Source organism: Mustela nivalis (assembly GCF_964662115.1).
Source record: "Mustela nivalis genome assembly, chromosome: 10".
Taxonomy (NCBI): domain Eukaryota; kingdom Metazoa; phylum Chordata; class Mammalia; order Carnivora; family Mustelidae; genus Mustela; species Mustela nivalis.
In genome coordinates, this window is record NC_139029.1 from 109,377,876 (window position 1) to 109,402,699 (window position 24,824).

At 54.7% G+C, this 24,824-nt stretch overlaps 2 protein-coding genes and 1 long non-coding RNA gene across 4 annotated transcripts in view; 2 read left to right on the top strand and 1 right to left on the bottom strand.

Moving 5' to 3' along the window:
- Nucleotides 1–24,030, top strand: RORC (RAR related orphan receptor C). 2 transcript variants are annotated; one of them, XM_082685832.1, is made up of 11 exons: nt 1–100; nt 2,287–2,316; nt 13,203–13,288; nt 13,634–13,775; nt 14,975–15,487; nt 15,722–15,843; nt 16,755–16,887; nt 17,052–17,159; nt 17,344–17,454; nt 18,765–18,874; nt 21,909–24,030. In XM_082685832.1, exons 1-11 carry the CDS (start codon nt 61–63, stop codon nt 22,068–22,070), a joined length of 1,557 nt encoding a protein of 518 aa, XP_082541958.1. In that variant the 5' UTR covers nt 1–60; the 3' UTR covers nt 22,071–24,030. The 2 variants fall into 2 exon arrangements, with proteins under 2 accessions (XP_082541958.1, XP_082541959.1); XM_082685833.1 differs by lacking the exons at nt 1–100; nt 2,287–2,316 and adding an exon at nt 4,959–5,205.
- The window catches only part of LOC309842028, an 18,633-nt gene continuing 12,142 nt past the window's right edge, over nt 18,334–24,824 (bottom strand). Inside the window, exon 3 of the long non-coding RNA XR_014299455.1 lies at nt 18,334–18,775. This is a non-coding gene — a long non-coding RNA (uncharacterized lncRNA). The remainder of the gene's footprint in view (nt 18,776–24,824) is intronic.
- LINGO4 (leucine rich repeat and Ig domain containing 4) overlaps nt 24,106–24,824 on the top strand; it is a 4,591-nt gene continuing 3,872 nt past the window's right edge. Inside the window, exon 1 of the mRNA XM_082685828.1 lies at nt 24,106–24,262. Within this exon, the coding sequence (XP_082541954.1) occupies nt 24,198–24,262 (65 nt within the window). The 5' untranslated portion in view covers nt 24,106–24,197. The remainder of the gene's footprint in view (nt 24,263–24,824) is intronic.

Below are 24,824 nucleotides of genomic sequence, written 5' to 3' on the forward strand. Positions count from 1 at the left end.
CCTGCTCCCTGCCCTCCTGGGCAGCCAGGGCAGCAAGGACGGCACCAAGGGAGCTGCCCCATGGACAGGGGCCCACAGAGACAGCACCGAGCCTCGCAGGGTAAGAGGCCCATGGCCCTGCAGGCAGGTGGAAAGGACTTGCCAGGAGGTTCAGCAGAGAGAGAGATTGGAAGAGTTTGGTCAAGAAAAGAGGAGGAGAAGGAGGAGGACAAGACAAGAAAAGAGGAGAGAGATGGACTGGCTGGGGATGCCGGCCAGTCTTGATGGAAACTGAAGGAGAAGCAGGAGGAGAGACTGGGGACTCAGCAGAGGAGGAGAGCAGGGAAAAGGGGAGAAGCAGGAAACACATGGAGAGGAAAGAAAGGGAGCTGTGGAGAAGGAAGCAACAGGTGTGGGGCAGGGGTGGGGGGGTGAGGAGCTGAGCCAGGAAGAGTCAGAATGTGGGCAGGCCCTCCCCAGCACGAGCGCCCCCTGCGAGGAGGTGGCGACACTGCTGGCGGAACAGAACCTAGCCATCGCTGGAAGGCTGGCCACTCCACCTTCTGTTCACTCAACAACGGAGGGACCTGTCCTACCTTTAACGGTGACAGACCGAGGGTCGGGGATGGAAGCAAGCACACCCTGTCAGCTGCCCATGCCCACTAGCCTGGCACTTTCCTTTCCACTGGCCCAGGAGGGTGGGGTTTCTGCAGCAGACCGGGGCAGTGGGAGACAGAGTCAGGCAGTCCTTGGCCCCACGTGTGGTCTAACTCAGAGACCCTCTCAGAGAGGGAGCCACTGCCACATGCTTGATCAGTAATGAGCACCAAAGCGAGTGAGGCCAGCAGGCTCTGGGGCCACCTGGTGGAGGAAGAAATCCACTTCCCAGGCAGGCAACTGGCTGGCTGGTGAGGGGAGCACCCTCCTCCCAGGACTGCTCCGAGGTACAGGGTTGGAGGCCAGAGAGAGGTGCCACCTCAGGGAGGAAGCTGGGTGGGGCCAGTCAGGATCAGGGGGAGGGGGGAGGGGCCGGATAGAACCTCCTTCCTGGGGCAATCCTCCCCCACCCCACCCCAGCAGAGCCCAACACTTCTAGTCCATTCATGACCACTACCACCACTCCCCAACCCTGCCCCGTTGAAGAAGCTGACCAGTGGGGAGCATCTCCTGTGCAGAAGGACAGTATGTGGGGGATGGTGGAGAGATGTCCAGGATTGGGCAGCGGAAGGGAAAATGTAACAGGAGAGCAGATTCGGAGGTCAGGGAGATTATAGGGGGCATAAGAGAGGGCTGCAGCCTTTTCTCGGACAAAAGGCTGGCCTTGTGCTCCATGAAAAGCTGCTGTGTGGTGGTAGGAAAGGGACCAAGGACTGGCAGGAGAAACTTCTTCCCAGGGGCTCCCTTGGTAGGTGTTCAATAAATGCTATAAATGAATAACCACCTTCCCCACCCCACCACTAAAACCACCACTGCCATGACGCTGTAGCTAAGGCTTTCCCCTTAGCAGCCACCCCTCAGAAGTATGTGCGTCCCTGCCCACCCTGTGTCAACCCACCCAGGCACTCTACTTGCCTGCTGTCTACCTGCACTAGCAGTAGGAAGGGGCTCCCTCCTCTGCGGGCTGGTAGACCAGATGTCTGGGAAGGCAGACTCTCCCTCTTTTTCCTCCAGATATCTTCAGTGTCTTACCCTCAATCTCCATACCTCTGGAAGCCCTAGGTGCTTTCAGGCACCAGAAAGAAACCAAGAGATTTAACTCCCACAGAGCTGTAACTCTAGCTCCAAAATATTTACGTGTTCTTCTAATGGGCCAGCCACTATGGAAGGCTCTGGGAATAACAAGGTCACTGAGACAGCCTCCCAGGTAGCAAGAGAGCCTCATTTCATGGATAATGACACAATGATAGCAGTTAGATAACCACATGGCCATGAGTGTCGGGAAACCAAATGCAAGGGGCTGAGTGTCAGCACGAGGTCAGGAGAGAGGGGCGTGGGCAGCTTCTCCCATTGGAAGCTTGAATGTTAAGTTGGCTTAACATTGAGCAGGGCGTCAGGAAAGGACATTTCGAGAGAAGGAATAGTTTGGGGGACTCCCAGACGTGATGAGAAGCCTGGCACTTCGGAGGCCCTGAGGGTCAGAGAACGGAGAGATGGGTACTGTGAAGGATGGGGCTACCTTCTGCTCAGATACCAGGTTCTGGAGGAAGGAATGGGGTAGGATAGGGGCTGTGATGGGGAGGGGTTTGTCTCCTGATGCCCACGGTGGTCTTCAACTTCTGACCCCGAACCTCTGTCTTTTCTTTCCAGAGCTGCTGGCTGCAAAGAAGACCCACACCTGTGAGTAGAGGGCTGGGGCAGCCCCTGGCATGGGGTGTGGAGAGATGAGTTGAACAGGGCTCTGGGGCTGTGTGCGAGAGAGCAAAGCTCGGAGCAGGCCCAGAGACAGGGGAGCCCAGCAGAGGCAGCAGAGGCAGAGCTTAGGGAAAGAGGAGAGATGGGGAGCCCAGCAGGGGGAGGGGTGAAGAAACCTCAAAAGCAGGGTGACAGATCGGGGGAAGCCCACAGAGAGGGGGCACCACAGACACAAGGAGAGAATGATTATTAAAGGGATCCCTGGGAGATTGAGAAGAGGGGTGCTGGACAGAGGCACAGGAGCCAGTAGGGGAAAGGAGGGAGAGAGCGAGCAGAGGGAGGCAGGGGCAGCCTCGGGAACTCAGGGAGCCTGTGCCAGCAGGCTTCATGGCAGCTGAGCCATGTTTGGTGCTCCTCTCGGTGGTTAACACGTCCTGAGGTGTGAACAAGCCAGGCTGTACAGAGCTGGAGAGCAGGAAAGCCTTCACCTCTGTAGGAAACATAATACCCAGGGACACTCTGGGCCCTGAAAGATTGAGGTTACAACATGTGGGAAGGGGTCTAGAGCTCAGGAAGGACTTCCCAAGGATACTGGAGAGTATGTACCCTCTTTTAGGGACCTCTCAGCACAGCAGATCTTGTCCCCTAGTTTGTGGGAGAGACTACTCTCCCAGAAAATGCACCCACTCCACTTTAGTCACAAAGCTTCTATCCCATCAGGGCCAGGCACGCTGCCCTTAATAGCCCGAGGGTACTCTGGGGGAAGGCCTCCATAAGCATAAGTCCCTGAATTAATGAGGACAGAGGACCATTCTGGGGCAAGAGACCACCTGCTTTTCTCCATGGCCCTCCCTTGGATTACCAACCAGTTCCTCCGGAGAGCCCGCTGACCCTACTCTGGCTTCCAAGATTGCTTAGAGCCTCCCCGTTCCCCATCGAGAAATCTCAGAGGCAACAGCATCCCCTGGTCCCTGAGCTGGGCAGACAGGGGCTGGGGGGGCATCCAGGATGCCACATCCTCCTGGGTGGGGGCTTGCTTTGCTCAGCACAATCCTGATCTGTGCCTCGCCTGCCCCTAGCCACAGGGCCCCACGGAAATGCTGAGCAGGGCCCTGGGAGGAAAGCAGGTCAAGGAGTGACGTGCTTGTGAGCTGGGGGATGGGAGCCAGGGACCATATGTGGGTGGGGAGGGAGAAGGGGGACTTTCGGAGCAGCTGGAACTGGAAGAGGCTACATGCCATTCCTACCTTAACCTCTTACCACAAAAATCTTGGCCAGGACCACGCCCCCTTCCCAGCCCAAAGGTCCTGGGCAACCATGCCCCTACCCCCAGACCAGAGTGTCCTCTGAGAAGCCAGGGGGACAGCCCCTACCCCAATCCACTGCCCAGGTCCTGAGAGCCAGAGGAAGGCCAGTGGGGAAAAGCCTATACCAGGCTGAGGAGCTGCTGGAGGCCTGGCAAGATCAGAGACCTCTTTAAGAAGTTTGGTGCAGAGAACCCAGGAGAGATTGACTCCCCCAGGCTGGGAGGCTCAGAGAAATGGGCTCCAAATTGAGACAACCCCAAGGAGGGGCTCCAAGACAACCCCAAGAAGGGAGGAACCCAGGAGAGACCCCCAGACAAAAAGAGGGCCTAGCTACTGGAGGGCCCTGAAAAGGGAACTCCCAGTCTGAGGTACCCCACAGAGCAGATATGAGGCTGAAAGAGCCCCTCAGAAGGACCCCCAGGCCGAAAAACTCTAGACTCACATGCCAGGAGACCTCCCAAGCTGAGACACACCCTCAAGAGCAGATTTGAACCAGAGAAACCCTGCCATTCCTCAGGCCAAACTGCCAGAGTTTGAATCCTGACCCCACCACTTATTAGCTGTGTGACCCTGGGCAAGTTACTTCACTTCTCTGTTATCTCATTTTCTTCATCTTCAAAATGGAGATAACAGTACCTTATCTCATAAAAGTATTTTGTAAGGATTAGATAATCCATATAAAACCTTAAGAAGTGTTTCTGGCACAATGTAAACATTATTATTATTATTATTATTATTATTACCCTCACCATCATCACCGCTATCATCGTTATCTGCATTCCAATTTCAGTTTTGCTCTTGAGGAAATTTCTGACAGACTAACACTTCCTGCAGATAGTGGGTATTTGTCTGATGATTATTACCGCTGCTCTTATCATTGATTCCCTAGCCCCGGGGCATGCACCACGTCAGTATTGGAGGGCTTGAGCATGGTGGGCGGTGGGGCAGCCTCCCAGATCGCACCCAATTGGGTGGCTGTTGGCAGTCCACAGGGTCTCAGGTGGCACAAGCCACTGCCCCCTCCAGGCAGACATCCTGTGACTTACCTCTAGAAACATCCCTGTCCCTGGAGTCACCTGGCAAAGAGGGTCAGGCTTGGGTCCTCAGTGGGAGGGGGGAGTAGGAACCTGGCCGGGCTCCTATGAGCTCCACTCTGGTTCCCCAGCCAGAACTACCCCAGCGGGTGGAAACAGCTTTTACCGCGTGTGGCTGTCGCATGTGGTTTTGGAATTTTCCAACGCCCCCTGCAATTGTCTGCCCCGCCCCTCACACCCTGCCCCGGGCCCAGATTGGCCACGTGGGGCGCCTGTCATCCTACTTGCTGCACCCCAGAGGGGGTGGGGATGCGGTGAGGGGGGTTTGTCACTCGGCCACCTGTGTGGTGGTGGCTTAAACCCCCCTGCCCCAGAAGAATTGGGAGAGAGCTAGGTGCAGAGCTACGAGCTGAGGCTCTGCAGAAAGGGCCTCACCCCCAACCCAGCTGCCAGCTGTGCCCCATCCCTGGACCACCCCCTGCTGAGGACAGAGAGCTGAGGCAGCAGCAAAGCCCAAGGCTCAGTCATGAGAAGTAAGTGAAGGGGGCCACGTGGGAGTGGGGAAGCCTGGACGCCATCGTCATCCCTGGGCCTCTAGAACAGAGGGGTGTCTTGGGAACAGTGTGAGCAAAGCTGAGTGCTCTTTCTTGCTGGCAGTGTGTGTCCCAGTCAAGGCCAAGGTCTGTTGGGAGATGGGTGGAGTAACTGACAAGTCCTGCTCCCCAGGCAATTTTGCGGGTTGGGTAATACATGGCGTTGTAGAGGAACGCCACTGTCGTGAGCCCTGGAAACGATCTGCAGGATTATCTGAGGTGTTTTGCTCCTTGTTTAACAAGAAAGGACTGAGCCCCAGGAAGGGGAGAGCTTCGCCCCAGATCCCACTGCTGTAGCAGAGGGCGGCTGCTAACTGACAGGCACAGACCCGGATTCTCACTGCAGAATTTCCCTCCATGCCTCCAACCTGCCTCTGAGTTGGTGAAAGAGGAGCCAGACGGCCAGAGGGGTTACTGTGCCCCAAAGCAGCAGGACAGGGAAAGGAAAGCCAGATCAGCAGGTAGAAGGGGTCCGAACCCCGCATCCAGGTCTCAACATGCATGTGTGTGTGTGTCCCCAGTTTCAGTCACCCATTTGATGAGGGGGATAGGGGAAGGGAGATGGGAGCAGAAAGCCTTCAGCTTCCCCCTCTTCCTGGTGTGGAGCCAAGGGCCAACAGCTAGTAGGCAGATGTCTGGGGTCTTTGTGCCTTCTAGCAGAGCAAGGATGGGTGAATCAGACAATTCCTGTGTTCATGTAAGGAAAGCTAGAACACCTCTCAGAGCAGCGGGCAAATGCACAAAAGGGAAGCCCCATGTCCCTGTGGCCTGAGGCCTGAAGCAGCCCCAGCCTCAACCTGGGGTCTTCCCACAAACCACAGAAGAGAAGCCATATTGGGTCCTGGAAAGACCCATGGGTCGAGAGTCTAAAAACCAGGTTCTGGTGCCAGTTCTGTCACTAACTTGCCATGTAGCCTTAGGCAAGTCACTAGGCCCTGGTCTCCTCATCAACAAAACAAGAGAGCTGAACCTAAAAACAAAACCAGCTTGGCAGAGGCTCCCAGTTCTAAGGACCTATGACCAAGAAGAGAGCCCTGGTCCCCGAGGTGAGCATCCCCAAGGCTGGTGAAGGCGTCTCAACGCTCTCAGGACACAGACGAAAAGGAGGCCATAGGAAAGGAAGAGCTTGGGACAGAGATCCCAGTGCAGGTGTATGAGCTGGGTGGGTCAGTGAGGCGAGGAAAAAAGCCAAGCCCTCCACAGGAAGAGGGGCCCTTTGGAGCTTTCGTTTCCTTCTAGCTTCTTCTGATTAGCAGCAAAGGTTAGCAAACCAATCTTCCCCGAAATGACCTCCAGTCAGCAAATCCACCCTAGCAAGCAAGGATCAGATATGCTTCAGAGCTCGGCAGGAGAGCAGGAGTCCCCAGAACTGAATGAGGGAGCTTCTAGGCAGCTCCACATGATATCCCCCAACAGCTCCATCCAGGCTGGTAGATAGGAGAGAGGGGTCCCCTCCGATCTGGGACTGGATGCCACCAGTGCTTCTCACTTGGACATCTCTGGGTATCTCATGGCCCTGGGTTACCTGACTGTCCCCCACTCCCACCCCATAACACTCCTAATGAATGCCAGCCACCCCCAAGCCCTCTGACCCTAGTCAGAGAGAGGCAGCACATTGGGGGCTGGGGACTATGACACACCCAGAGACCAAGGGGACAGACACAGACCAGGAAATAAAGAGAGGAGCAGAGGCCAGTAATGTCCTGATGGAGCTATAAATGGAGAAGTACCAGGAAATACCACCAAAACATCGAGGTATGAAACCCAAGACAGAGCTGGGGCACAGAAGACAGTAAGGCACACTGACACAGAGAGAGAGATGCAGAGGGAGGATGGGTGGCCAAGGGGAGACGTGAAATAATGACAGCGTCCAGGAAGGCAGAGAGAGGGAGGTATGGAGTACATGGAGGTTCTGAAAGGATGGCACAGCTCCTCGCCATGGCTACCTGCTGCTAAGTAAAGAGGAAAAGTGCATTGGCCAAACAGACTCCCCAGCCAACCAGAGGCATGGTGGCCCTAGTCATCTCTCTCTCTCTGAGGACATGCTAGTGTGAAGCCAAGAGGCATGAGGCCCCAGCACTGGCTATGGATGGCGAGGTGGTGGGGGTGGGGGACAGATGGGAGGTCTCATGCCTGTCTTTGCTATGCCCTGATCTTCCCAATTTTGGTCATGATCATGATGAGCAGTGGGTCAGAAAGAAGTCCAGGTCCCCAGGGGGTCACAGCTCTTATCCTGAGAGCCCAGGGCCACCTGAAGACTTTACAAAGGGCCTCCTCCTTCCTTGTATCACCCCTGCACCTTTGCCTTTTCCTCTCTTCCATTCCTAACAGGAATCCCAAACACCCCCAGTCCAAGATACTAGCAGCTGGAGTATCCCAGCCTGTCCCGTACAGCGAAGCATGGGTGTTGGTGTCCCCACCCGTCCCAGAGGCACCCCTCCCCTCCCCTGCCTCTGTGTCCCTGACTCAAACAGGGAACAGGGACTTTCCCATGCTAAGAGCCCTCCACGGAAGGCAGCCCTGGGGTCTCCTCTAGTCCTCCATGGCCAGTCCTTTCTGAGATCTAACCTCTACTCCTCCTGCCACTGCAATGCTGTCCTGGGACTCTGGCCTCAGAACAGACAGAGGTGTCTCTCTCGGAAAGGGACACTAACAGGGCGGGACTCAGCACCAGAGCCGGAGTGTCACTGGGTTCCATGTGTCCTGGAACGGCAGAGCCCTGTGGAAGGGAGCTCCGACCCTGGCGGCTGGGAAGCCCTTGCCTGGGACTTGGGGCTCCCACTCCTCAGAGCTTCCTCCTGGTGATTCACCGCCCCCCCATGCACTGGTTGTTTTCACTCAATTCTTCTGTTTCCCCTCCTTTCTCCTGTCCCAGACTGCGGGGGTGGCGGGGGTACCAGGAGGGGTTTCAGGTGGTTGGCTGGCTTTCGTGGCTTTTCAGAACCCCAGACTCTCCCTCGCCCACCTGAGTTTTAGCTTCACGACTTTCTCAGCCCCGGGATCTGGGTGTATCAGCAGAAAATCCTCACCCTGGCTTGGGAGTAGTGTTCAGCAGGTAGAGAGCAGCTCTCTCCTGGCCCCCCACCGACCCTCCCCCTCCTGCTCCCCTGTGGTGGCACCCACCACCGTGGTTTCCAGCTTTGCAGAAGCTGTGGGAAGGAGGGCTGAGAAAGGAGGGAGGCTGGTGGCAGGCTGGGGTACACAGGGGACCCCTGGCCAGAGCTGTGGTCTCTGTGCTGGTGGGGGGTTGGGAGGAGCTAAACTAAGAATTCCTCTTTCCCATTCACTCATTCATCTCTGCAGAGGCCTACTAAGATGTATGAAAGCCAGTTCACACCCCTGAAGGAGCTCTGCTGGGTCAGACAAGCTGTTCCACCTTGACCTTGGAAGCCTGCCCCAAGACATGAGTAAAGGCAGGAGGAGGTGGGCTCCAGAGAGGAAAAGCTGGGACAGAGGGAGCCATGTCTCCATGGGTCTTTACACTAGACACGAGTGTCAGCTTTAGTTCCACAGGGGGTCCTCTCTGAATTCTGTTCCCAGCCCACCTCCACACTTTTCCTCTGCAGCCAATAATCTTGACCCCTATCCCATCTCCTTGATGTAGTTGGGTATCTCATCCTTGGAGGGGGTGTAGCTTAACAGCTGGGGACATGGGCTCTCGAGGTACAAAGACCTGGGTTCAAATGCCAGATACTCCACTTCAGACTGTGTAACCGTAGTCAAGCCACTTATGCCCTCCCAGATTGCTTTCTCATCTGTGAAACGGGGACAAGGCAAGTAATGCCTAGTTCCCAGGGTTGGCATAATCATTAAGGAAACACATATGGAAAGTCTGGCACAGAGTAAGAATTCAGCCAAGGCTGACGTCTATCACTACCATCCGACCTTAATCACTGTCCAGTGGAGAAAAGGAGAGAGAAAGAGAAGAGAAGGAAGGCCCAGCGGGAGACTGACAAAGCACCAGGAGAAGCTAAGGACCCCACGGCTCCTCTGACTGCACCCACTCACCATCAGGGCTAGAGGAGGCTCTGGGGTTGGAGGGGAGAGATCCCCCTGGGTTAGAGCCCCTCCTTTGCTCCTACCACTTCCTCTCTGTGGCAGAGGGCACCTGGACAAGGCTCACAGCTGGCTTCCTAAGGTGGCCCAGGGCCAGGCTCTGGAAGCATTCAGAGAGCGCTATCAGTGAATCTCACAGCTGTGGGAAGGGCGAGATTAGAGGGGTTGGAGGGAGGAGCAGACAGACCACTTTGTTGCTACCGGATTTCCCCACAGAGGAGATGTGCATAGCAAGCTCCTTGGGAATACTTCAGTCTCTGAAGCAATCCAGAAGAGATTCCTTTTCTCTCCCCAGCACCCTATCAGAATTGAAGCTTTAGAGGTCTCCCAGGTTGAAGAGAAGACACAAGAATGAACTGGGGGAGGAGATGACCAACCCTACCCTCACCCCCCAGGAGGAGCCGCCTGACCCAAAAAGCCTCAAGAGGGCCCAGATTCTTGCTACTCAAAAGCATAGGCTGATGACCAGCCAGAGTGAGCACCAACCAGAGCCTGTTCAAATGCACAATCTGGACCCCCACACCTGAGAAGGGACCTGCTCACAACACGTTCACAAGATCCCTTGGTGATCTTGTGTGAAACGCAAAGGGCTAGAATCACAAAGTCCCTAGATGATCGCGGGAGCCTTCCTGAGCAAGGAGGCACTTCTGTCTCCTGGGAGTGTGAGAGTTTCCTTTGCTGGGCCCCCCAGGAGAGAGCAACAATGAGATACAAAGATCTTCCCGAAGCAGCGGGGGCCACAGGGGTTGGCCTAGACAGTCCTGACCTTTGCTTGGTTCGAGTTCCTGGCACCCGCAGGCCCTTAGATGGTAAGTTCCTGGCAGGCCAGGCTCCAGCACAACAGTTTGAGTAATCCTGTGATTACTCAGCTCCCCCTCCCCAACCTGGGTTCCCATCACCTGCTGCTTCAGGCAGGGGCTCAGGGGTAGGCTGTGAAGGTGAGGGATCCGAGGTGTTTTTCAGCTCCTGCTCACCCCACTGCCACCTCTGCCAGCCCTTCCCGTTCTCTCCCCTCCCCACCTCCACAAGTCACACTCATGCGCACCAGTACTTTCTCTTTGAGGTTTCGGGCAGATGGCATTGAACGGGGTACAGGTGGCAGGGGAAGGAGGGAGCAGTGGGAGCAGAGGGCCTGATGGTACACACAGGGCCAGGCTCACGGCACTGGGACTGGGACCACACTGTGGGTTTTTCTGTGTCGCTGCCCCTGTTTCTCCATCTCAAGTCTAAATCTCTGTTGCCTGCCAGCCCCAAGCCTCTTGGTCTTTCTAGCTCAGAGGCTACAGGGTCTGGACCCCTCTAGCCCAGAAACTCTGACTCCATGTTCCTACCTCACTGTGTACCTCTGTCTTGGGGGCCTGGGGTTGGGGAACCCTGAAGATTGGCTGGCCTGGTGGCTGGGGTCCAAACTCCAGCATCGCCCCAGGCATAGGTATCTGTGAAGGGGTATACCTCTGGTGGCTGGCTACACCATCCTATGAGAAGAGCAAGGTCTGGTTCACAGCGTTGTGAGGTTCCTGGAGCTGGGATCAGCTGTGGGTCAGGTGTGGGGCAGAGAGAGATGGGTCTGGGTCACCTGTGTGGTTGGCGCACACACGCACACGGATGTGGCTCTGGGAGAAGGGAAGAGGCCAGGAGGCCTGTGGTTGACTGCTGGGCTGGAGTCCGAGTTCCCACTGTGGCTTGGCCTAATCTCCCCTCTGCTTGCTTTTTTGGGTGACCCACGTTGGTTTCTCCCCTCTCTGAGCTGAGGGCCAGAGAGAGAGACCCATGCTGCTGGAGGGGAAGGTGTCAAGGCAAGCAAACAGATTCTATGGGGCACAAGGCTTCTGCTGGGCCTCAGGTGCCCATTGCATTTCCGTGCTCCGTAGTAACAGCATATATAGAATTTGCCTCTTAAACACAGTGCTTTCCGCAGGTAATGTCATCACACCTACTGACCTACCTACAATCATCCCACAGACAAACAATGTTCTTTTTTAATCCTGATTTCACTGACAAGGGAACCTAGGCCTAGAGAATCTAAGTGCTTGACATGCAGGTGCCTCCACATTTTCTGCCCCCTTTCCAGCTACCGGTCCCCTCTTGTTCTCTCTTCCCTTCCATGCATTCCAATCTGCTCTTAATTTACTGGGAAGAATCTGAAAGGCTCTCTTGCCATCTGTCCATGATGATCACACCCTCCTATGTGGATGTTGGGCAGGCAAGTAGGGGCTGAGATTGGGGAAAGAAGTGACTTCTCTCGAGGGAATTGCAGACACCCATGGGCCTTGTCCCCCAGGAGAAGGCAGCTGCTTACTCTGACTCAGCTCCAAGTTGGCTTGAGGTTTCAAGGTGAGGGAAACAAATTCCACGGGCAAGCCACCGTTCCCCTCCCCACCTCACATCAGGAGGCCCTTTGCAGGACCAGGGTCCAGACCTGGGCCGGAGGTAAGCTCAACGGAACAGAGGCTTGCCCTATAGGCAACCTGTTGCCTTCACTGACCCTTACAGTGGAACACAATTGGGGACCAGTCAGAGATGACCTGGGGCTGGGGGCTCAGATCACTTTTCTGGCCTGCTCAAAGGGGAGGCAGCAAGGCACCCACGGCAGAGAAGAGACCCTTGTCCCCTTGGGATGGATAAAAACCCCTCACATAGTGGAAATCCCAACTCCCCTTCAAAGATAAGCTGGGAGAAGCCCAACTGCTGGTCCCTGAAACTCAGTAGAGAGCTTTGGGCATTGAAAGGGATAGGGCAAAGTAGAGGAGAAGAATCTGGAGCCCTGAAAGGCCATGATGGGCTCAGTGGGCAGCCAGGGGCCCTACTGGCCAATGAACAAACACTAACACACCAACAGGCAACTGTGCCTGCTAGCTAACAAACAAACGTACCGTTTATGTGTGCACATACCCTCATACATGCCCGATGGCATATGGACCCCAAAGCCAGGTATAAGAAACAACTTAATGGAAAGCAGGGGAGATAGAGTGTAGACCCAGCTCTGGAGGAAACTAGCTGCATGAACTCCAGGCCAACCACCTTACCCTGTCTGGTCTATCTGTCCACCTGGAAAGGAAAGGAAAGGACAAAGGTTGCATGAGATGGTCTCTAGTCCCAGCCAGAGTTAACATTCATGACTGGCGCACATGTGATTGGGCCCATAAACACAGGCACTCTCATGGGCGCACACACGCAGAGCTGCCCACTCTCTGCTCCAGGGCCTGGGGCCTCAGCGTCCTGTTTGATTCTTGACCGGATCTTCAGTATCTGACAGACCTGGCTTGTTGAGCCCTCTCCTGGGCTCCATCTCACTCCTCCTTACTCTCTCTGGGTCCTACTCAGTGTCCTCTTGGCCCCTGGTCGCTGCCCAGCCCATCCCTGAGCCTTCACTGCCAGCCGAGCACAGCCAGAGCATGGCCAGCATCTCTATTTGGTCCCCTGGGGCCTCCTGCCTTAACGTACCACATCTCCTCCCCCCACCCCCACGTCTCACCCTATGCCCATGGGAGCAAAGCCTGGTGGGGGAGGGTGGCCTAGAGGAAGGCCCCTGGGCGGGAAGCAGGTGTTGTTAATCAGCAAGAACTCCTAGGTCCTCAGGAGGGAGGGTGGCAACTGGAGCTTTTCAACTTCAAGGGTGGAGCAGGTGTCCTCTCTGCAGCTGCATTTTCTGCCCCCATGGAGCTAAGACAGCTCCTGGTTGCCCCGTGAAACTGAAAACGGCCTCCCCAGACCCTTTGCAGGGCAGCACTGGCACTGCCCTTCTTCCATTTTGCAAGACGGGGTAGAGCAAGCCGGAGCAGGGTGGGGAAGCACCGTGTACCTGTATCTACAGCCCAGAGGCGCAGGCTAGGAGGCGGATCAGGTCCCTGGGCTGACCTACTGTTCCTTCTCTCTTTCAGCACAAATTGAAGTCATTCCTTGCAAAATCTGTGGGGACAAGTCATCTGGGATCCACTATGGGGTTATCACCTGTGAGGGGTGCAAGGTGAGCATGCACAAGCAGGCACACTCGCGCGCAGTTTCTCTTCCAAGGTGGACAGAAGGGGTGATGTGGGCTTTGTTCTCTTTCTGTGGCATTTGTTCTGACACTGGGTCGGTCTCCTGAGGCAGGTGGGGGGCTGCTGAAGCAGTGCCTGACTCGGGAGGGCCTCTCCGTAATCTGGGGACATGACTGTGTGGCAAGTCGTAATTCTGCTAAGAAAGGGAGGAGAGAAAATGGACCGGTCATGGGGTCTGGGAATGCTGGGGTCAGAACCTGGGCTGGAAGCCCTGGGGACAGAGCTGGGGTTGGCCGAGATGGACAACTGAGGTCTCTGCCTGCCTTCCCCAGGGTTTCTTCCGCCGGAGCCAGCAGTGCCATGTGGTCTACTCCTGCACCCGCCAGCAGAACTGCCCCATCGACCGCACCAGCCGAAACCGATGCCAGCACTGTCGCTTGCAGAAATGCCTGGCACTGGGCATGTCCCGAGATGGTGAGGCCAAGCAGGCAGCCCCCTGGGGTTTCCCTGGAGTCTCCAAAGAGGCAGGCAGGCCTGATGTGCTAGGCAGAGGTTGCCCCTTAGAAACGTCCTTCCATCCATGGGGCATGGGCTGGCCACGCATTGGGGGGTACACCTCAGCAAAGTTCTTCGTGGTCCCCAACTGTAGGCTCTGCTAGAACAGCCCTCTCTGCAGCTGCATTTTCCCCCAATGCCCCAGGCTCCTCATTTCCTTCTTTCTGGGATGGATTCGCCTTACTTCCTTTGCCTGTGGCCCAGTTACCATCCAGCTTCCACACTCCGGAGCTAGCACCATCCCCCCAGACCCCCATCCCCTTGCTAGGACACGGGACAGTGGCTAAAGACTGGAGCCAGAGTCAGCCTGAGAACCACCTGGAAGGCATGAGGGTAAGGGCTGCAGTTCCTGAGGCCTTTCTCCTCAGCCCTTGCCCACCACCTCAGTGCAGCCCCCCATCACCACCACAGAGGGAACCCAGGGTGGGGTTGGGGGAGGCATGAGGTGAGGAGGAGCCAGAAAGAGGCTGTCAGCACTTTTCAGCGCCCAAAATAACAAAGTGAAAGGAAACACGCAGGGGTGCAAAGGGGCAGGCGGGGCGAGGGGCTGTGCCCCCACACCTGGGAGGGGTGTGGGGGGTAGCGAAAAGGCAGGAAAGAGAGAGCAGAAGAGGATGTTCAGAAACAAGCCGCGGAGCCTGGGTTGGGCTGTGGTGAGTATCTAGGTCACCAGGGAGCCTGCAGGCCTGACCACAGGGAGACCTGTGTTCTCAGCTCTCCTCTTCCTCCGACCCTCCTAGACAGGCGAGGTGACCCCAATACAGCTCGAGACACCCAACTCGACCACCCCCAGCCCCGACATCAGGAGGTCAGACTCCTCAGTCCAGACTTGCTGCTTGAATTCTGCTACCAGCAGAGGCTGGTTTCCAGCTGGGAGAGTTTGCTTGGGAGACTGGGCTGGACATAGCCCGCGGCAAACACCTGCAAGAGGTGGAAGGGCTCTCAAGCAAAAGTGGGGGTCCCCAGGGGAGGTTCTTAGGCCACACTGGAGAAGCTCTGCTTGGAGCCAGCTATTCAGGGAACAGCAAGTGAATTCTGTAATGATCAAAATGCCTGTCGATGCTGTCCTGTACCCTGAGCTCCTGCCTTGAAAACTCCTGATCCCCGACCTCTTTCAGCTGTCAAGTTCGGCCGCATGTCCAAGAAGCAGAGGGACAGCCTGCACGCCGAGGTGCAGAAACAACTTCAGCGGCAGCAACAGCAGCAGCGGGGACAGGTGGCCAAGACCCCCCCAGCGGGGGGTCAGGAGGCCGACCCCCTCGCCTGCCCTATAGGGCTCCCTGATGGGCAGCTGCCCCAGGGCTCCTCACCTGACCTGCCTGAGGCCGCGGCCTGCCCCCCTGGCCTCCTGAGAGCCCCGGGCTCCGAGTCTTCCTACCCCAGCAGCTTGGCCAAGGCCGGGCCTGACGGGGCTTCATACCACCTGGAATACAGCCCTGAGCGGGGCAAGGCTGAGACTGGCAAGGGCTTCTACAGCACAGGCAGCCAGCTGAGCCCTGACAGATGTGGACTTCGTTTTGAGGATGCCGGGCATCCTGGGCTTGAGGAACCAGGACAGGGCCCGGACAGCTACTGCAGCCTCAGTTTCCACAGCGCCCCAGAGGGGCCTTATGCCTCCCTGACAGAGACTGGTGAGCAATGGGGTGGCGGAGAGGGTTAGGGATGATGAGGGAGGGGCTTCCAAGAGAAGGGCTCTAGTCAGCACCCTGTGTACACCAAACATGAGCCCCAGGGAGCTGAGGGGCCTAGGGGTGGGAGGTAGAACAGGGGTGGGCCAGGCCAAGGATAAGCCAAGGGCATATCCAAAGAGTATGGGTAGGGTCGCAGCTGGCTGAGAAGAAGCCTGTGCCTTCCTCTGTCCCCAGAGCACCTGGTGCAGAACGTTTGTAAGTCCTACCGAGAGACATGTCAGCTGCGGCTAGAGGACCTGCTACGGCAGCGCCCTAACATCTTCTCCCGGGAGGAGGTGGCCGGCTACCAGACGAAGGTGAGGCCAGGAGACCATGTGGGAGGGGCTGGGGGGAGGGTAAGAAATAGCTACCTGCACATGCAAGTGGGCTGGGGCGAAGCAGACAGACACAAGTATGTACCTGCTTTTAAGTCTGGGGTGTGTGTGTGCTTACGCGTCTATGTGTAGCAGATAGATAAGTTTTCCTTTTCTCCTATTGATGTTTTGCCTGGACTTCATCCTACCTCTGCCAGCAACCAGACCTTGGTGTGTACAGCCCTCAGTACACTCTCCTTTCCCGTCCCCTCTGTGTGATAGCAGTAGACAGAACCCTGATTCCCATTTGTTAAACACCCCTTCTCTGCCGGGCACTTTGCTAAATGCACGCTTCCCAGAAATGATCCTCCACCCTCACCACAGCAACCTACGAGGCTGGCATTTATTTCTGTATTTAACAGACTGGGAAACTGAGCTTGGGGAAGTCAACAGACTTACCGCAGGTCATAAAGTAGCAGAGCCACAGGCATACTGAGATCCACTGGGCTCCAAAGTTTATGCTCTTGCCTATCACACCTGTTCTAAAAAACACTCATTGGGCATTGTTTTTCCTGCTCTATAGGTCTTTACGGGGAGAGGGGTCAGTGTGTGCTTCTCACCTCAACAAAACACAAACCCTTTGAGGGCAAAGCTGCATCTCAGATTTTTGTTTCATTTCCCCACAACAGCTAACTTGGTGCCAGTGGCTGGTGGGTGCTCAGTGAGTGGGACCAAATGACAGGAGTTGACCCCGAGTGTGCATCTGTGCTGAGAATGGGCTGAAAATGCCAGAGTGGAGAGTGTGGGAGTTCTGAACCTCACGACGGCAGTTTATCAGTCTGGGCTCCCAAGGGCGTGGGAGGGTGACAGGGTCATAAACGAGGCTACAGTGGGACCCTCCTCCTTCCTTGCAGTCCATGTGGGAGATGTGGGAACGCTGTGCCCACCGCCTCACCGAGGCCATTCAGTACGTGGTGGAGTTCGCTAAGAGGCTCTCAGGCTTTATGGAGCTCTGCCAGAATGACCAGATTGTGCTTCTCAAAGCAGGTGCCCGGAGACTGGGGGCAGGCCTGGAGGGAGGGGGAGCGAGCATGCAGTGGGGTGGGGCTGAGCAGAGGGAGGTGGCTTAGGGAAAGCAGGACACTGGAGGGGCACCTAGCCAGCTCCCTGGCTCCACCTGACTCCTGCTCGCCTGTCCCCCGCCTCTCCAGGAGCAATGGAAGTGGTGCTGGTCAGGATGTGCCGGGCCTACAACGCTGACAACCACACGGTCTTTTTCGAAGGCAAATACGGTGGCATGGAGCTGTTCCGAGCCTTGGGTGAGGGGCAGGGGGAAATGAGAGAGACCAGAATTGGATGGCAAGTCCATCTAAAGCTTCAAGACCCAGGCTCCCTCTTTTCAGGGCAAATCACTCCCCCTGCTCCCAACACCAAGAGGGCGGGTGTCCTCGGGCGCAGTTGCCTCATCTACCTTGCTTATCCTTTAGTTTTTCCCTCTCTCAGGCTGCAGTGAGCTCATCAGCTCCATCTTCGACTTCTCCCGCTCCCTGAGCTCCTTGCGCTTTTCTGAGGACGAGATCGCTCTCTACACAGCGCTAGTGCTCATCAATGCCAGTGAGTGTCGCTGGGCTTGCCTGAGGGACATGCAGGTGGCTGGAGTGAGAGATGCTGAAGGGCCTGGACCTTCAAATGCGGTTAAATCTGGGAAATGGCTTTAAAGAGCAGAGAGCAGATTTCAGAGGCGCCTCAGGGAGGGAAACACCCTCCAAGGTGGACTTGGAGAAGTGGGGAGCCGGGGAGCTGTGAGAGGAAGGGTGCCGCTTCCCAGGGAGAGTTTCCTCTGCTCCTGAGCTCTCATGTCACTCAGTTCAGTGAGGCCATACACTGGAATGACCTGGAGATTTTAAAAAAGTGATTCTTCCCTGGGCTCCACTCCCAGAGACTCTGAGGTCATTGATCTGGGGAATAGCCAGAACACCAGGATTTTTTATAGCCTCCCGCAGGTGATTGCCATGTGCGTGGGGATCACTGCTCTGTGTAAGCTGGGTTGAGGACCGTGCGCTGTCATGGCAGGACTCGGGGGCCCACCCCCCGGAACAGAGCAGGCTGGGCTGAGCCGGGGAAGGCTAAGAATTTGGAGAACTCAAGAGAAGTGGGTCGAGCTACTAACCTGAGTTTGCCCATCAAAATTAACTGTTGTCTGACTCTGCCAATGGGTAGAGACCTAGACACATCCTTCGAACTAGAGATAAAGACTTAAAAGATGACTTCTGGCCGTTTTATGGAGCCAGGGCAAAAGGTGGTTTGTCTGTTGAAATTTGCCCCAGATGGCTGCAGAGGCCCTAGTGCTGGCCTAGGAGGCTTCAGCAGGGCCACTTCAGACAGGGCCCCCTCTCATTTTTCCCCCCATAGTGGAATCCGAGCATTGAATGGGCTATGTGAAATATCAGGGTACCAGGGAGAAGGCTGCTTGGAGTCAGGAGATTCAATGTCTTTACTTTTTTTAAGGATTTTATTTGAGAGAGAGAAGACAAGAGAGAGAGAAGGAGCAGGGGGAGAGGCAGAGGGAGAGAGAGAACCAGGCTCCCCACTGAGCAGGGAGACAGATGCGTGGCCAGGTCCCAGGACCTTGGATTATGACTTGAGCCGAAGGCAGATGCTTAACTGACTGAGCCACCCAGGCTCCCCAGGAGACTGGATGTCCTTATCCATTTCATCTCTCCCCAGCTTTCCTTGTAGACAGCTAGCCAAGCCCCAGGCTCCAGAGCTTCTCATGACCAAACCAGGATGCACATGCACGTGCGTACACATTCAGCTGAGAAGGCCACTATCCAGCACAGATGTCCAAACTGATACACCCTTCTGGGGGCCGTTAACGTCCGTGTTCTTTCTTGTTCTCACTCTGGTCCCATGCCCTCCTTCAGACCGGCCAGGGCTGCAAGAGAAAAGGAAAGTAGAGCAGCTACAGCACAACCTGGAGCTGGCTTTTCATCACCATCTCTACAAGACTCACCGCCAAGGCATTCTGGCTAAGGTAAGAGCAGTCCCTGAGGTGGAGGAGGTCAGGTCCAGTGCAGGAGCAGGGCCCCCAGGACTGGCAAGGGCCAGGCTCCAAGGTTGGGGGTAGGAAACCCTTGAGTGCCATGTTGTGTTAAGAGAGCTTGCAGCAGCTCGGGAACCAAGGGGATGAGATGTCGCTTCCATGTGCATAGAGACAGAAGGTTAAGAGAACCTGGAATCGGGAGGGACTGCCAGGAAATAATTTGGCTTAATATAGCCCACACTCACCCAGCACCTGTTTGTGTAAGGCACTGTGGAATGGAAAGATCCCAAGAGGCCGTCCTTGCCCTCACCGAGTGTTTCTGGTCTAGTACAAAGAGGCTCGTATACCAGTGACTCTAATATAGAGTAGCCTACGGTATGTGATACAATAGTAATGCAACTAACAAGATGCTGCTGTCCCAGACGTGCAGTCATCCTCAGGGCAGCTTAGTCAACAGTACAGGTATTAAAACCTCCTTTTAGTGATGAAGAGACTTAAGCAACTAGTCCAAGTTTGCACGATTGGTAAGTAATAAATGTAAGATTTAATCCCAGTGCTCGGCTACCATATCCCCGTACCACTCATAGGTTACTTCGATAAGAGATAGTGGGGGAATGTTATTACAGCATAAAACAGGAATTAAAAATAATTCGGGGTAAAAGGAGTGGGTCATAAACGCTTCCTAGGAAGGTGGCATTTAAGGTTGGCAATGAAGTATGTCAGATTTTAACAGACATTCATGGGGGTGGGGCAAGCATTCCAGGCTGTGGGAACCATTGGCAAAAATAAGGAGGTAAAATAGCACATATATGGGGAATAGCTGTGGTACATTCTAACATGTAAGATTGAGAGCTGGCATTGATGAGGGCAGGGAAGTAACAGAAGACAGTCTTGAAATTGGGTCAGGTAGCAAGTCAGAGAGGACTTCCAGTGCCATATTAAAGAACGAAGGCTTTATTTCCAGGCAATGGAGAGCTCCGATATCTGGAGAGCTCTGATATCATCAGAGCTATTATTTAGGCAATTTAATTTGGAACCCGCGTAGAGGAACAATTTATGTAATCGTTCTAGCAATGGGCCCTTGCTATGTGCCAGGCACAATGAGTGCTAGGTGCTGAGGATAGAGATGACTTACACAACATTCTAAGTCCGAAAGAACTTCCGGTCTCCTCACCTGGAATACCTTTCTGATTCTTCTTTGCTTGGCTAAACTTCCTCACTTTCAAGTGTCCCCTCCTCTGGGAATATTTCCCTAACCTGGATGAGGTGCCTTTCCTTTGGGCTTCCCTCTGTGTAGTAGCTCTTAAACCCATTTTAGGAAAACGGTCTAATTTGTTTGCCTTCCCACCCTAGCTAGTAAAAAGTCCGGTCGGCCGGATTGGAAGGAGAGACTAGAGCCTGGGCGCGCAGCTGGAAAGCAGTTCTGGTTGGCTTCACCTTCAGAATACAAACCCTCCACCATCACACTTAACCCCCAAGTGTTCTCTTGTGGCCTGTTAGGCCCCCCAGGCCTCGCTAGGCCATCCTGCAGGAGAGCCATTTAGCACAGGTTTCAGTCCTGCTGTAGCCACCCATCCTGCTGAGAGGCAATCCGAGAGTCTGTCACGGCTCACTGGCCTCATGCATGGTATGACCCCGACTTCTTTTCTCACCTCCTCTCCTCCCACCGACCCCTCAGTCACCTGTTCAGCAGCTCTGGCTTCCTTGCCATTCCTTCAGCACATCACACACACGTGCATCTCAGGGCTTTTGTATCTGCTGTTCCCGCTGCCCGGAAAGTTCTTCCCCAGTCTTCCAAATGGCTCCATCTCTTCATTCTGGAGAGGTTTTCCCTGACCGCCTGAGGCAAAAAGCCCTCCACCCCTCACCCGGCAGTACTGTTTTTAAAGAAATTCTCAAACTTATTATATATTTGTTTTTTGGATCCTTCATTAGAATACGCATTTAATAAAGCTAGATATTTTATTTTATTATACTTTATTTTATCCAGTGACATATCACCATAGCCCATCACAGTGCCTAGTTGAGTAGGTTCTCAACAGTTAGTGAATGGATGGCAGATGAAGCTACTATGGCAGTCTGGACAAACTCAGACTAAACCAGCAGAAATGAGAAGACTATGAATCCACGAGATATCAAGAGATCTCTGTGCCTGGTCTTCTCTGACTGCCCCTTTCCTAGGAAACTAAGTGGGGGGAAGAGGCAGCAGCTAGTGAGCGGAGGCTGCAGAGGTTGAATGGTTTTTTCAGCCTTTCTCCAGTGAGGTCTCCCTGCCTGTGTCTCCTCATGGGTCTCTGGGCCTCTTTTGTTCCCCTCTGGCTGAGTACTGGTACTGGTGGTGTTGGGAACCATTTATAATTCAGAGAGGTATTGAGCATTTGTCATGTGCCAAGCATTATGACAGGAACAGAGGATACAGAGAGGGAGACGGAGAGAGGGAGACAAGGAGAGACCCTACCTAAGGAAATTAAACCTAGCTAGGGTGGGAAGGCAAACAAATTAGACCGTTTTCCTAAAATGGGTTTAAGTGCTACTACACAGAGGGAAGCCCAAAGGAAAGGCACCTCATCCAGGTTAGGGAAATATTCCCAGAGGAGGGGACACTTGAAAGTGAGGAAGTTTAGCCAAGCAAAGAAGAATCAGAAAGGTATTCCAGGTGAGGAGAACAGCATCAAGTAAGGTCCCAGGGGCATGTGATGGACTACAACAGAGCTGCAGGGCATCACTCTTCTAAGAGCAGATAGTGCGAATTAGAGTACTCACCAGGGTTCATTTTAGGAATAGCAGGAATGTAATGGGGGCGGTTCACTCAGAAAACACGCACCTGTCCCGCAGCAGCCCTTGCTTGCCTCCGGTTTCCTGAACATAACCCCCCTGTGATGAACTCTTACCAAGTCCCTCTTCCAGTGCCAAGTGCAGAGGGGGAAAGCAAGGCAGGCTGCCCTAGCCCAGGGAGGAGAGAACATCTTTGCTCTGGGGAGAAGGTCAGAGTATTGACCCTCCTCCCCTGTTAACCCATCTCCAGCTGCCACCCAAGGGGAAACTTCGGAGCCTGTGTAGCCAGCACGTGGAAAAGTTGCAGACCTTCCAGCACCTCCACCCCATTGTGGTCCAAGCTGCTTTTCCTCCACTCTACAAGGAACTCTTCAGCACTGAAATTGAGTCACCTGAAGGCCTGTCCGAGTGACCTGGAGGAGGGACTCCTTTCCCTTCCCTACAGCCTATTGGCCTTCCTCCCGGATCTCATCCCACCTTCACATTTTTCTTACCTATGCCCCCGGAGGGTGGTCCCTGCCTGTTCTTGAGGGGTGTGCAGTTGCTGAGACTGGTTTTCCCCCAAAGGCTTGCCTGGCAGTGGGCCAAGAGCCAGAGGGTGGCGATGAAGGAACACCATCTCCAGCCTCAGCTTTGTTGTGTCTCCTTTCCCATGACCCTTCACCCCCAGCTTCTGAGAGGCCTTGGGTGGCACATAAGGACCTCCAGAAGGACCATGGTGTCCTCAGGACACTAGGCAGATCCAGGACACCCTGGATGAATAGAACTCACCTCTGGGCTCAGAAGCTAAGAATAGGACTTTAAAATACCTCATTCCATTTCCCCGTGGGCTTTGGCTGGTGAAATATGTCAAGCTCAGAGACTGATGAGAACCTGTACATAACATGAATCCAAATCTTTAGATTTTCTGTTTCCCCCTGTCTCTTAGCTCAGCAAGGAAATGGTTGGGCACCCTGCCCTTTTCCCAGGGTCTTTAAAAACTAAAAAACAAAAAACAACAACAACAAAAAAACCGGGATATGTGGAGAATACGGATGGAATGGGGGTAAGGGGCTGGGATAATTTCTTTATGGCATTTGGGTACAGGGATAGGATACAATTGGAGGCCAAGAACATCACAGATAGTTAAAACTCAAACCACTTCTGTGCACTTTAGAAATAGACTTCAGGCGTCAGCACAAATCTGAGGAGACACACACATCCACATACAAGAAAACATACACTCACAAACTCAAACTGCAATTCTCTACCTCTACCTCTGCAGACACATTTAACCTAACATGATTTCCTCGAGGTTACAGCTCAGAGGTAATTAGTGGTCTCAGGGAAAGAGTCCCAATCCTGAGGGACCCTAGAACATTCTCATGGTTTACCAGTCCACAAACCTTAGACCTGGGGTGGCCCAAACTCAATCCCAGCCCCAGTTGTCAGCATAAGAAACCCCAAAGAAGAAGAGATGATTGGATACTGGTCAGTCAGATGCCCACAGAAGAACCCCTGGAAGAGTCATCCTTCATTGTGTGGAAAGGAAATAGACGTCATTTCACCCCAACTCCAGCAGAGGGGAGACCAGGGAACAGGACAGACACCTGTGTGTCTAGTTGTGATCATGCCACAGAACTTCTCTTGGCTTTACAAATCACTGTGAGCCCTCCTCTGAGGGATAAACAGCCAGTGATGTGGGGGTGTTGTGTTCCTCTCAGGGGAGGGGTTTAGTCAGCTAAACATAAACCCCAACTTGTGCTATTCTTCATAAAATGACTTTAAAGCCCATAGGTATGTGTGGCAGGGACAGGGGCAGGGGTTCTTAAATCCGATTACAGACAAGCTGCTCTCCTGTCTCATTCCTGTGTGGAGACCCAGGTTTCTAACCCAGCAACCCATGAACATCAGGAGGACTGCAGCCCCCACTCTGCACAGCCCTCAAGGGAGGCCTGAGAGCTGCTGCTCAGGAACCCCCACCGAAGGAGTCTCAAACTAAGCCCCATGGGAGATGTTCCGGACTGAGAACTTTCCCCACAAAATGCTACCCCTGGGGGACATTAAGACTGAGAGGCTGCACAGACTCTCCCTGCATCTGGGAGACTAAAAGACAACCCTGAGGAGGGTTCTGGGCCCCAGAGCTCCCCAGGGGGGAGTCAGGATGTCCACAAGAGACCTTTTCGAGTTGCTGGCTGCCTCTACCTCCTGACCCCTCCTGGACCCCAAAGTCTCCCTATGCGCTCCCCACCCCTTCACCTTCCTGTAGTGGCGCTTGCTGCAGCCCTCCCTGGTTGCTTTATTTATTTATTTTGCACCAACAGGGTTGCTGCAGACTCATTCTCGCCTGGTTTAAAAAGAGAGAGAGGAGAAAAAAAAAAAAAAAGGAGAAATGCTTTCTGGCTCTTTTCTCTACCTCGGTCTTGGCAGCAGCGGCCGCAGCAGCGACAGCAGCCACAGTGGGCAGGCAGGCGGGCGGGCAGCGGGTGGCAGGCGGCGAGGAGTGAGACATACCCAGAGGTACAGCCAGCCCCCACCCCGGCCCTGGGGTGCAGCTTGAATGGGACGGCCCCCAGCCCCAGATAGATGCAATGTCCAACTTGATGCTGCCCTCCAGCTTCTCCGGTAAGTGACCCCACCCCTTGTCCCAAGGCTGCAGCTGCCCTTCTCTATAGCGTTCTCAGAGACATGGCTAGACCAACATGCCTGTCAGGCTGGAGGGTTTGTGCCCCTCTTGTCCCTCCCCACCAGCTGTCCCCAGCCCCCCCCTTCCCCTCCTGGCTCTGGTCAGCCATTGATCTTGGCCCCGCTGGACTTCAATGGGAAAACTAAAATGTCCCAGAGGCCCCTGTGGGGAAGGACTCTAAGGAGACCTCCGTCCATCTCCCCAGTGCTTCCTCTACCTCTGGGATGGATTTTTCCCACATTTCAGTGTGGAAATTCCAGAAGTCTTTCCACCAAGAGCCCTCTCCCCATGCAGGTCCCCACACCTCGGTCAGGTCTGCTTTAAAAGGGATAATCCAGGTTCAGATGTGTTTCTGGACTGCCACATAGACGCAAGAAGAAATTTTCCTGTTCCCTGAAGAGATGCTGCCCCAGACCCCACCCCATTTCGAGAAATAAGTGGTTCTGACACCCATTTCTTCCTGCAAAAGTGGCTGGAAGCCAGTCCTGTAGCCATGGAGAC

What these genes read in the sequence shown, in the direction of transcription:
- RORC (XM_082685832.1), top strand. Translation starts at nt 61, where the DNA reads ATGGACAGGGGCCCACAGAGACAGCACCGAGCCTCGCAGG. An exon ending in TGCAAAGAAGACCCACACCT is followed by an intron (nt 2,317 to 13,202) that starts GTGAGTAGAGGG and finishes TCTCTCTTTCAG; the next exon opens with CACAAATTGAAGTCATTCCT. An exon ending in TGGCCGGCTACCAGACGAAG is followed by an intron (nt 15,844 to 16,754) that starts GTGAGGCCAGGA and finishes CCTTCCTTGCAG; the next exon opens with TCCATGTGGGAGATGTGGGA.